Consider the following 12,267-nt stretch of genomic DNA (forward strand, 5'->3'; position numbering starts at 1 on the left):
AGTGTAGTTGCTGTCGATCTGTCCAAGGCTTTCATCTTTTCGAAGACATTTGGATAATTTGAATTTTATCAACTGCTAATGTAATAACTGCCTGCCGAATGCTATCTTATTCATATTCATGGACTTAATGAGAAGACTTTTTCATATAAACCACACTCTTGCTCATTATATCACAACTGACTTCAGACTTTACCAATTATTTATACAAATGTATGTAATCTCTATAAGTTATTTCTACTCCATTCTGAGGTTTATTCGCTTTTATCACTTATAGTCCTAATTTTCTTAGCTTGTGAAACACTTATATCATGAGCCTCGGGCTTGGGAGAGTGGGAGACCACCTCCTATGTATTTGACGTTAAATAAATGGTCTTATCTCATACTACGAAGCCTTGTTCAGTGAGATAGTCGAAAGAGTTGTACTCGTAGTTCGGAAGGGAGGTTCCTCCGTTTTGACAAGGTGAAGAAGAACAAGGAGACTGCAATAAAGGAATAAAGAAAAATTATTTATCGTCAAGACCAGTGAATGCTTAAACAGTACGTCGGGGATGAATGACGCTCTTCTCTTCTTAAAGTTATCAACAACACCTGCGTCGGAAAAAGTGCCTACCTGAAAAGAAAAATGATAAAAACCCATGTTTTCGTTGTAATTCTCGCCGTCTTCGTGCTTATCAAAAGACAAGAGTTCGCTCCAAGGCCAAACTGCAAAAAAATAACGTTTCTTTTCTTTTTTTTCTTTTTTGAATATATAAGACTTATTGAATAACAAAAACCAATTATTATGAATTGACCATCATTAGAATTTAAGCCTAGATTGCTTAAATTCTGATGCCTATCCTCTTTCATCTTTTTTTATTATTTCTTCTTTTCCGATTCCATACGAATTTTTTAATCTTTTATCGTTCGACAGCAAAACTTTGTGTAAATGGGCGATACCGTTGACTCCTAGTTTCCTTCCGTCGGAAAGAATTTGGGCCATAATGGCTGGCTCCTTATCAAGTTCTAACAAATTGATAGGGGGCAAGAAAATCCTGGAGCCATTTAATTACATGATAAAACAAATAGTTGTAACAGAGTTAAAGAGACGTTTTCTTTTTCTTCTCACAATGATGACAGAAGGCTGAATAGGAAGCCAAAATCGTCTTTCCGTTTCCCTTTGGAAAAAATAATAACGTGGGCGACGGTGGTTCCTCATAAAATTGCAGCTTACTAATGATTGCAAAAAAAACAAAATTGGTTGATTAGTAGAAGAAACAAAATTTCTAGGCCTTGTTTTGTGTGACAATGATGATACACAATAAATTCATTGAAATGTCTTTTTAGGACAGATGAGAGAGTGCGGTATTAATTTTTTTACCGAAAGCATTCTTGGAGACCGATACCACGAATATTGATAAAACACGCAGTCTGATCGATTGAGAAAGAATGTTTCGTCAAAGTGTTATACTTGCGAGGGATTGGTGACGTTGTCATAATTTCAAGTGATATGAGGAAGGCGTAGTTTAATAATCCTATGCAAATTTCATTGCCTTTGAATTCCGATCGTCGTTCAATCGCTCTGAGGCAAGTCACTGATCTGCTTAGCTAACGTTTGTTCTCATTTTGCGGTCAACTGCTAAAAACAGCTGAAAAACGAAGGTAGACTCGAAGGAATAGAAATAAAAGCGAGAGTAGGATTAACGAAAATCTCAGCAGATTTGTTTTGTTTCAAACTTCTTTCTATCTTCAAAGATAGAAATCATTTCACCTCAATTACAACTTTCCTGTCTGCCAGAATAAAATTTCCGTAGTAAGTCTTCCGCATACTTTATTTACGGTAACCTAAACATAGAGAACGTGAAATAACTTTGTGGCAATAATAAAATGTATTACCTTTCATGTACTGAACATGCAAGAAATAAGAGGCAAATAATTTCCCGTATAAAATAAGTACAAATAATGGATGCATAGCTATAGCGTGGTCTAAAGGTTCCCCTTAAAAGTATCTTTGCTTGCAACTAAAGACAAGGGCTTTTCTAATATTTTCAGAATGTGGAAATCTGACAATACAAGAATATATTTTTGTGTTGCCCAATAAGACCAATAACTAGATGACGGCACAACTGATTCCCCGTCTCCATCCAATAGGTATAACGTGAGTCAACTAAGCTCATCACTAAGTTCAAGGGAAACGGGAGATTTAGTGAAAAGACACGCCGGGTCTAAAGTCGAAGAGAGGTGTTACATTCAAGCCGCAAGTCTTTTTAGTGCCTATGGGAAAGTTATCAGGTAATTTTCCAGCCCAGTCTCACTCTGGGCTTAAGAGTTAACCTTACATCTAAAGCTATTTATCCGCTGATGTATGACTCCTCCATCTCTACCGCCAAGTTATATTTTTGAATGATATTAGAAATTCTGATACCATCTCGTACCCGTGGTTGACAACAGATCATCATAATTTTAACTTTCAATTGAGATTTCTGTGACAATGAAAGATGTCGGTGGTACAAAAGAATCTTTGTATCTCAAATTTTTAAAGATCGGCAGAAATTTATCAGTGAAGATTGATCCAGGGTAAAACTACTTTTATATACTGACACAAGTACAAATCCAGGAGAGCAACCTCATTATTCGAGAAATGTTCATCTCGTCGATCCAAAAGATTATTGGTATTATATGAAAGATTTCTTTCTCATTGTACCAAGATGTATCCCATGGCTTTAATATGTTTATGACCATTATCTGTGTAGTGCATGGCTTCGTTACCACATGTGTTAGAGTTGTCGTGCATCCCTCCTGTGCCAAATCCAATCCTTGAGTCACACGAGTAACAATCGTTCTCGTTGTTGGCAACGATACCAATTCTTGCTTTAGAACTTTTCTCTTTACCAAAAAAGACATTGAACCCTTCCCTGTTGCAGTTGCGCTGTAAAGAGGCTTGCGAACCAATCAGCTTCTTCCACGTGCCACGACCCAGTGAGGTGGAATGATAATGCTCATCAGCGATCAGTGAGTACAGAGAGTGAGCTTGCTTGTTGATGACAATGAACTGAATATGTTGTCCGATTTTCATACCGAGACAGAGCTTGGAGAAGGACGTGTTCCAGTAGGTGGGCAGCTTTGTTTCCTTTTTATCAAATCCAGTCTTTCCCCCGGGAAGGTTGTATTCTTCATAATTACTCCAGTAACTCGCATTATAGTGAAAGGTTGTCTAAAAAGAATTAAGAGTAAATGTCAGTAAAAATCAAGGAAAATTCAAAAAACGTGGCCACGGTCAAAAAATCGATTGCGCTCATACTTTGTCAGTTTGAAGGCCTAGGTAAGTAACTGAAGGATATGAGGTTAGTTTTTTGAAATATTCCATATAACGGCAGAAAACCACGAAAAACGGTCACCCTACCGGAAGCTCGGATTTCACCTGACGGAAACTCGAAATTTTACACTTTTCAGCTTCTCGCTACACAGACGTTTACATAGCTGTGAATCTTTCTTAAGTATAATTGAATACATTGATTCTTCCTTAGTCAAACCATGGGAATTATTTTTATCTCTGCTTATTTGTGAGCGAACTGAGACCCGATTAAGAAGACACACTTTTCTCATTTACGCGAAGGTGTAAAATAATCCAAACTCAGCGACGAAAAAAGCTGACCGGTATTTCTTCAAATCCTCTGATATTATAACCAAAGACAGTTCAGTCATTGATTTTTAGGTCTACGGTTTTAAATCTTTAGGATCTAGTAGCACTTTTGCATGAACGCCGATCAAAATTCGATAAAATCCCAATTGAGCGTCTTTGAAATCTACAACTCTACATAACAAAGCACTATTGAAAAAACATAAGGGTTTTGCTTTTTTAGCGGTTTGAAGCGTTTTAAAAATATATATTGATGTTAAATATTGTCTACACAGGTAAAACAAACTATGAAACACCAAAATTACCACGAGCTGAAATTAAATCTCACAGGCTCGCTCCCTAATCTGCGTCACGCACGAGCGACTTAGCTACAATTAGTACAGTAACAAACAGATATTTACATCCGTTGATTTTAAATAAGTCGTATTTTTAAAATATCTTACTCAAAGATGTGCCAGGTTTCCCAGTTAACTTGCTGAAAAAAAAAAGAAAACCTTAATAGTAATTCTAGCTCAATTAGAATTGATTGTATTTAGTATGAGAAGTTTTGTGCCGTCGAAAACCAATCGGAAGTAACTGTTTCTACGAAAAGCAAATATTGCATCGTTCTCTAAATAAACAAATCTACTTAACCATATAACCAGAGTATGTTGTTGGCGAAGTTAATGGACATACATAACAACGACGTCTTGCTCGTTCTTGAATATTCTCGGTGGAATTTGCGGCGCAGACGAACGCACTTGCTAAGTAACTTCCAATGGCTAATTTCTACCCTTACTCAGCTTTCGTCACACTGCTCACGCTGTGTAACAAGGATATAAAACATCGCACGAAGTCCTAAAAAACTCTCCGGACTTGAACCAGAATTGATTTTAGCAAGATTGCGTGTTTTTAAAAGCCAACGAGTTTATTGGAGATGACTACCCGTACCGTCTCATCGTGTCACTTAGGCATAACCTGACACGATGTCGATAGTTTCGACTCCTGATGGCCGAGAGCACTCGGATTTCTTTTTTTCCGAGTACGCCTGTGTCACTTACTGAATAATACATCATTCTCATTTATTCACCAGGCTTAAAAATATTCCATCACATTTATTCCATTGAGCGTATGCCACACATGACATTCCAATCCTAGCAGTATGCAGGATGTTTGTCCCATGAAGCACTCGGACTATACAGTGCAGCGCACTATACAGTGCACACACTAATATAATCGCAATCCATAAAAAAATGAGAGGCATTAAATAAAGGTTGTTATAAAAAAATTGGATTGGACAACTGAATGAAGAGATAAGTAACGAAATGTCCTTCATCAACCTTACTTATTTCTCTCCGTCGTTTAAACAAATGATTCTTTCATATAATCTCAAGTCATCAGAATGAATAGACTAAAAATAATTCATTGGAGACAGTCTCTGTTTGGTAGAACATCAAGTAGTTGGTTGCTTACCTGAGCCCACAGGGACGAGCTGTTTTGAAAGCTCAAATATCTTCATGGATTGGAATAAATTTATTCCTTTTTCCAGTGCGGGTGCCTTCCTCAGCTCCTTGCAGTGACCAGAAACAACTTCCGGGATGGTGCAAAGATTACCCGTCCTACGCCAACCTAAACCTAACTTGGCACGATGAACCGGACAGATAGTCATATCCGATAAATTCGCCGGCTTTTGAAAACATCCACATCTCGCCAAAATTAATTCTACCTCCGTTTCAATTCCGGAAAATTTCAACGACTTTTTGTGATTTTTGATATCCCTGTTACACCGCGTGAGATGCGTGACGGAAGTTGAAGAACTTGTGCGTTCGTCTGCGCCGCAAATCCCACCAACAATATTCAAGAACGAGCAAGACATCGCTGTTCTATGAAGTTCCCCGACAATAAACTCTGGTTTTAGATGCAATGTTTCACAGATAAAGATAATTCGATTTATTTATTTAAAGAACGATGCAATTTTCGTGAGAACAGGTACTTCTGATTGGCTATCGACGGCATAAAGCTTCTCATTCTTAATAAAATCAATTCTTATCGTTTCAGTTTGAATTGCTATTATGATATTTTCTTTTATTTTTACTTCAGCAAGTTAACTGGGGAACCTGGCACATCGTTGAGTAAGATATTTTAAAATAAGACTTATTGTAAATTAATTAACAGATGTAAATATCTGTTTGTTACTGTACTAATTGTAGCAAAGTCGCTCGTGCGTGACACAGATTAGGGAACGAGCCTGTGAGATTTAATTTCAGCTCATAGTTTGTTTTACCTATGTAGACAATATTTAACATCAATATATATTTTTAAAAGGTTCAAACCGCTAAGAAAGTAAAACCCTCATGTTTTATGTACAAACTTTGGCCGAGGAGCTAATTTATTCAATAGTGCATTGTTATGTAGAGTTGTAGATTTCAAAGGCGCTCGATTGGAATTTTATCGAATTTTGATCGGCGTTCATGCAAAAGTGCTACTAGATCCTAAAGATTTAAAACCAGAGACATAAAAATCAATGACTGAACTGTCTTTAGTTATAATATCAGAAGAATTGAAGAACTACCGGTCAGCTTTTTTCGTCGCTGAGTTTGGATTATTTTACACCTTCGCGTAAATGAGAAAAGTGTGTCTTCTTAATCGGGTCTCAGTTCGCTCACAAATAAGCAGAGATAAAAATAATTCCCATGGTTTGACTAAGGAAGAATCAATGTATTCAATTATACTTAAGAAAGATTCACAGCTATGTAAACGTCTGTGTAGCGAGAAGCTGAAAAGTGTAAAATTTCGAGTTTCCGTCAGGTGAAATCCGAGCTTCCGGTAGGGTGACCGTTTTTCGTGGTTTTCTGCCGTTATATGGAATATTTCAAAAAACTAACCTCATATCCTTCAGTTACTTACCTAGGCCTTCAAACTGACAAAGTATGAGCGAAATCGATTTTTTGACCGTGGCCACGATTCCTTTGATTTTTACTGACAATCACTCTTAATCTTTCCTTCATTTCTCTCCTAAGAATCGTTCGATCAAAAATACTCAATTAACGTAATTTTTCGCTCAAAGAAAAGTTATAGCTTGTAAATCTGATGTATCATAATAATTACTCTAATAATCCTATCGATTGTTATACATATGATCTTCTTAACCATCATCATGCTGGTATTTTTTGGATGTATGGTCAGGCAAATAAAACCATTTAAAGCCAGCCCGTTTTAATCTTCAAGTCTGCGGTAATCTTTTAAAACTTATCATAATATAGGAAAAATGGAAGCTGTTAGTCTGTTTTTTTGTCTTTGATAGATATGTTGGTTTTTTTGTAGTCTTTACTGATGATCATCAATTATGATAAGGTGGTCTCGCCATATAACGTTCCCCATATGATTGTTCGCAAAAGAAGGAAGATTCGAAAGAAAAAAAGTCTGTCCGATTGCCATGTAACAAATTACTTATTAACCTCGCCAGTATTCCTTCGTAGGACCCTTGCGCTCGGTTAGTTAGAAGGTAATATTCTCGCCATCAAGCTGAACACTTTTATAACACTCTAAGATTTATGGCAGTACTTTAAATCGGCTCTAATTACACAAAAGAGACTGAAACGTGACCAAATTGCACCTTTGTGCCGTCAATCTTCATAACTGGCGTCCATCCTCCATCTCCACATCCAAAATCTCCCATGTGACAGAGAACGGGGACTGGTTGGGAGTCCAAACGGAGGGTGACAAGCTGACTGACATTAGACCTATTGACATTAACAATGACGCATCAAATGATTTAATCTTTACATTATATTAAGTTAATGCTATCCAAAAAATAAAAAAGTTAACGGGATTGTTTTGTTACTACTGCAAAGATATTTTGGGTCTTAATAAATTGTTAGCCTTTTTCCTTCTCGCCCCAATACTCTGGATCCTGACCTATTATGCGCATTGTCTGTCCCTCTAGAACGCCTCCGGAAGGGACCTGGGACGGAAAGTGACTTCGTAAAGGATTGCACATGCGCAGTATGAAAGATAATTTGATATTGTAAACAAGGAGAATCAAAGTAAGACGTAGTTTTTGCAGTTTCTAAGGAGAGTTAGAAGTTTCTAATGCTAAGACTTGTACACATTGTTGTTCTGGACCCCATTGTGTGTTGGTTTACACACTTGTGCACTTTGCACGGCGGAGTGATGAAGTCTTCCGTAAACTTGGCCGTGCTGGCTGTACTTATTCTCTGTTGTGATCATGGTGGAGTTGCCGGTTAACACCAAGGAAAATATGTGAAAAAAGAAAGAACCAGAGCCACACAAGATATTTGTGACGATCACAGGTCTATGTTTAAAGCAGAAAGCAGACTGTGCAGCAAGGGTAGAAGAAAGCTTCTATCATCATCCTTTATCACCGAAACGAAGCGTCCGCGTTAAAACAGTTGGGATATCTCACAATACGCCACACGCATTCGGAAATCCCTGTTAACATTTTCAAACTCTCGTGCATGCGCAATGGTTGACCGCTGTGTTTGCTGCTCTGATTCTTTCAGTATGGCCTATAACTTACCTTTTGAAGTCATAGAGCGCCTTGCAAGACGTAATAACTAAGAGATAGAAAGGAAATATTTATTTTATCTATGTTTCAATTTTCCTTACTTAGAATATCTAAAGCCTAATTTCCTCGCAGTTGAATGCGTTTTATATATTTGTTGTGTTCATATTTCTGTGTAGGAAATGTACCAGCTTTTTTAGCCTTAATAAAATTGTGACATGCATTGACGGCTCGGCCAAGATTTTAACGGAGAGTCACTTTTTTCATTCGAGTATTCTTACTTTATTTTTTGCTGATTTCTCATCATTTGGTGAACTCAAAGAAGTACTGTACAACTTAAATACAAATAACTACATAGTGCTGGTATCCATTTATACAGTATCGACACAGGGCACAAGGAAAAATAGGAGAACCACATGATGAAGAAATGAAAAGTTTTTCCAGAAAAAAGTCTTAGCAACAGATTATTATTATGAATAGGCCGAAGAATAATGACACATTACCTTTCTCACAAAATTCTCCTATAAAACCTGGTTCACAGAGACATTGGTAAGAGTTGTATTCGTAATTTGGCACGCAGATTCTTCCCTTTTGACACGGCCAGGACGAACAAGGAGACTAAAATAAGAAAAGAAACATGTTGTTTTAACTTAAACCGGGGAATGTTTGAACAGAAGTTTGATAAATGAGGCCGAATAGCACTGCAAGAACGACACTCAATCAAAAACGCGCTCTACTGTTAACGTTCAAATTCGAACACTGTGAAAAAGTTATTACCAGAATAGAGAAATGATGCGAACTCGTGTTTTCTTTGTAGTTCTTGATGTCTCTGTACTTATCAGAAGACAGCAATTCACACCAAAGCTTCCCCTCTGCTCCTTTGAAGGCCGCCATGTTTATTGAGAGGCACAAAGCATTTTTTAAACATTCAACTATGCAATCTAACAGGTCGGACACAGTCAATTTTCCAACTCGAGTTACGTTCAGATGATGGAGCTCGTCTTTTGAAAAGAGACGCTGTTTCAGTGTCTTTTCAGAAGGGAAACTATCTCCTTCCAAGGCGTTTATGTCTGAAGTAAAAAAAGTAAGGATTAATCATGAATAGCTCTTTGCTAGTTCAATTTCGCTGAACTATGACATCTTCCTTAAATTGTACCTTAACATAAAAGCTATAGATTGAACCCTTTGTTCGTCAATAAGCAGGATTCCCTTAAATCCTCATTTAGAATAGAACTTCAAACCTTTCGATACTGCGCACCGAACTCCATCAATGAGCTACCGTTTATTTGAGGCACGCATCCTGCAAACTGCGAGAATCAGCATGACCTAAAGCTTCATGTTATAATAGAATACTGAAGATAGATGATGAATTTTAAATACTGTAATGAAGTGGAGAAAGAAGTTTCCTTGGCCTGTCTCTATTTGCCCACACGACTCTTTGGACATTGTTGATCCTCATGCTCAGTATGCAAGGTGAAGCAATTTAAGATTATTGAAGTATGTGCAGGAAAGTGTCACCTGTGTATCCAAGTGGAAGTTCTCGTAGAAGGCAATTTTAGAGAACTTAAGCGATAAGCCAGTACACGTTGATGTTCCTGCTTCAAACGAATTTAAAGTTCTAGGTCTAGGAAAAGTTGTCATAAACAAATTGAGTGCGTGAATCCGATGAAATGTTTTGAATTTGTCTACTTCTAGAAGTTTTGAAAACTCGACGTAGAAATATCTCTAACTAGGATGCAAAATTAATACTTTGATGAAGTAAAAACAAAACTGATAAAAACAAAGAATAGACGGGAATAATGCCAACGGAATAATGTATCTGTTAAAAATTTTAATAAAACCCGAAGTCTAATTTTTCAAGCTGTTCTGAAGTGACCATTCGGCATATGCTGTTTCAGTAGTTAGTCCTCAATCATCAAACATAGATGAAAAGATAGGGTTAAGAACACGAGAAGTCTGGTGATAGTCATATTTTCCAACGAGTTACTTAAGGCCCAAACGCGTCTGACATTCATCACAACGTTGCTAATTAGATGTAGCTTAGGCTTCAAAAACAGTATGAAGGCATGTAAGGTAGAAACAAAGATTATAATCTTTGAAAGAAATAAACTGTTTTTTAAATAAGTAGCACGCGATCATCAAATATTTCGCAATTTGGCCCTTGATTTGCTAAGAGTAACCGGATCAATATCAGTATCTGGGCAACTGCCCACCTGCCCCTCCCCTAACCCAACATTAACCTTAACTTGTTGTCAATTGACTGTTGTTGAGTTAGGGGAGGTGTAGGTGGGCAGTTACCTGGGTGATACAAAACAATGCACTGAAATAATTGCTTGCAATAAGCTGCCCGAGCATTAAATAATTGATAGCATTTTGTATTCGTTTAATTCTGAGAGAATTCTGATGACTTCAATTATCAATCAATCCGAAAAGCGATTATTTATGATCGAATTAGAAGCAGCAAATATTTGGTAAAGCTATATTTTATCAGCTATTATAAAGCCTAAATCTTCCTTCTATTGCTCTCATCAGTACATAAATGGTTTCTTATTTATTACTTATGTTTTACTTATTCCCCTCGGTCGGAAATTTGATCAACATCAATGACTTTCGGAACTGAAAAACGTTTTTCATATACCTTGAAAGTATCAGATTTTTGTCTGGAATTGTCGTACAACTCCGACAGTTATGTTGATTTTCCAGTTCACGTCGTTCTCCCGACTATCATTTTTACATTTTTTAATCCTCTCATAGCACAGGTACGAAAAAACAAATCGCCTCCGGGTGAACTACCTCCACAATAAATTTCCATAACGAAACAGATGCTATAAGCCAAAAGTGATATTTCACTCGATTCATGATGTATTTGGCTTATATTTTACAGTGTTTATGGATTTAATTTAAATATAACCGCCTGCTTTTTGCGAGTTAGAATGTTACTCTCCGTCGCTCAACTGAATAGTTCCAGTGCCAAAGGCTAAATTTCCGAATCAATTTTAGTCCAAAGTAAACGGTTTTAAGGGGTTATTGTGAAGAGCATGTTCAGAAAGTGCCTCGTTTGTTATTACGCGCGCTTAAATCTTGAAAAAAAGTGATACGAAATTAATCTTTTTTTGAAAAAAAAACCCAGTAATTTCACCTCTGTCGGTCTTAAAACGAGAACGAGAATGAGACACGTTAAAATTTACCAGAGCAGTTAGTTTCCAAGTAGTGGCCGATGTAAATGCTTGGATGGAGGCAACTCTCCTCCAAACATACCCTTTTATGAAGCTTTCATTTGAACCTAGAGTATTAAAGGTAAATCTTACCTTTAACAAAACTTCAACTGACTGTAGGCGATACAAATTTCTCTCTACTAAACGGAATAATAGGGTTGACAAATAAGAATTATTTGCAAACGTAAAAAAAATGTCATTCTAAATGTTTTTCCAGAACAGTTGTTGCGCCCATTTAGATTGCAACGTATGTTATCTTTTAGTAGAAAGACGGAGAAACCTTGAATAGCAGAAGTAAATAATGAAAATACTTACCTGAGGAACATTGGGCTGCAGTGAAGATCGATGACAAGGAAAGCAAAATGAGATGGCGCTTGAAATCAGAATACATGACAGAACGTTAACGCGCCCAGTAAAGTTTAGCTTTTCATAGTGTGTAAGATTATTTGCAAGTAGTTTGGTTAAACAATTGGCATCAAAGTGATATTCTTAAACAAATCGTTGATCTTGCTAGGGTTCGATAACGAAAAGATGGCTGACTATTTCAAGCAAAGAACTGCTTCATTATGCGACTTATCTAAGGAATTCTGCAATTGAATGGCACAATTAACCTCTTGTGTCAATCTGCTTGGGACAACGGGGGCGGGGGGAGGTTAACAATTGTATAAAAACAGAAAGAACTAGACGTGACAAATGGCTCAGTGTGCGCATCTTAAGAAAGTTACTCTTAGCGTTTGAAGGTTCTACTTTTAATAATTTATCCCCATATCATTTTTGTTATTTTACAGTAAGCACAGACGCATGGCGCAAATAGTTGACAGGAGGCTTAACTGCAATCTACTGTACGGGTTCATGCGACTCAAATAAATCCAACTAGAAGGATACACGAAGTCAGTTGTGCAAATATTAGGATAAAGGCTTCATTTATAAAA

At 37.0% G+C, this 12,267-nt stretch overlaps 2 protein-coding genes across 2 annotated transcripts; both read right to left on the bottom strand.

Moving 5' to 3' along the window:
* Positions 1-1,789: 1,789 nt before the first annotated feature.
* Positions 1,790-11,964, bottom strand: LOC149042593 (uncharacterized). Its single transcript, XM_089213169.1, has 6 exons — positions 11,651-11,964; positions 8,898-9,190; positions 8,624-8,738; positions 8,136-8,172; positions 7,212-7,338; positions 1,790-3,190 (listed from the first exon to the last, which is right to left on the bottom strand). Exons 1-6 carry the CDS (start codon positions 11,724-11,726, stop codon positions 2,672-2,674), a joined length of 1,167 nt encoding a protein of 388 aa, XP_089069295.1. The 5' UTR covers positions 11,727-11,964; the 3' UTR covers positions 1,790-2,671.
* Positions 3,764-5,754, bottom strand: LOC149042594 (uncharacterized). Its single transcript, XM_089213170.1, has 2 exons — positions 5,069-5,754; positions 3,764-4,091 (listed from the first exon to the last, which is right to left on the bottom strand). The coding sequence occupies exons 1-2, from the start codon at positions 5,469-5,471 to the stop codon at positions 4,084-4,086; spliced, it is 411 nt and encodes a 136-aa protein (XP_089069296.1). The 5' UTR covers positions 5,472-5,754; the 3' UTR covers positions 3,764-4,083.
* Positions 11,965-12,267: the final 303 nt, after the last annotated feature.

Source organism: Pocillopora damicornis, chromosome 7 (genome assembly GCF_964200805.1).
Source record: "Pocillopora damicornis chromosome 7, jaPocDami1.2, whole genome shotgun sequence".
NCBI classification, from domain to species: domain Eukaryota; kingdom Metazoa; phylum Cnidaria; class Anthozoa; order Scleractinia; family Pocilloporidae; genus Pocillopora; species Pocillopora damicornis.

What these genes read in the sequence shown, in the direction of transcription:
- LOC149042594 (XM_089213170.1), bottom strand. Translation starts at nt 5,471, where the DNA reads ATGTCTTGCTCGTTCTTGAATATTGTTGGTGGGATTTGCGGCGCAGAC.
- LOC149042593 (XM_089213169.1), bottom strand. Translation starts at nt 11,726, where the DNA reads ATGTATTCTGATTTCAAGCGCCATCTCATTTTGCTTTCCTTGTCATCG. An exon ending in GCGCTCTATGACTTCAAAAG is followed by an intron (nt 7,339 to 8,135) that starts GTAAGTTATAGG and finishes TAATGTCAATAG; the next exon opens with GTCTAATGTCAGTCAGCTTG. An exon ending in TGAAGATTGACGGCACAAAG is followed by an intron (nt 3,191 to 7,211) that starts GTGCAATTTGGT and finishes AATTCTTTTTAG; the next exon opens with ACAACCTTTCACTATAATGC.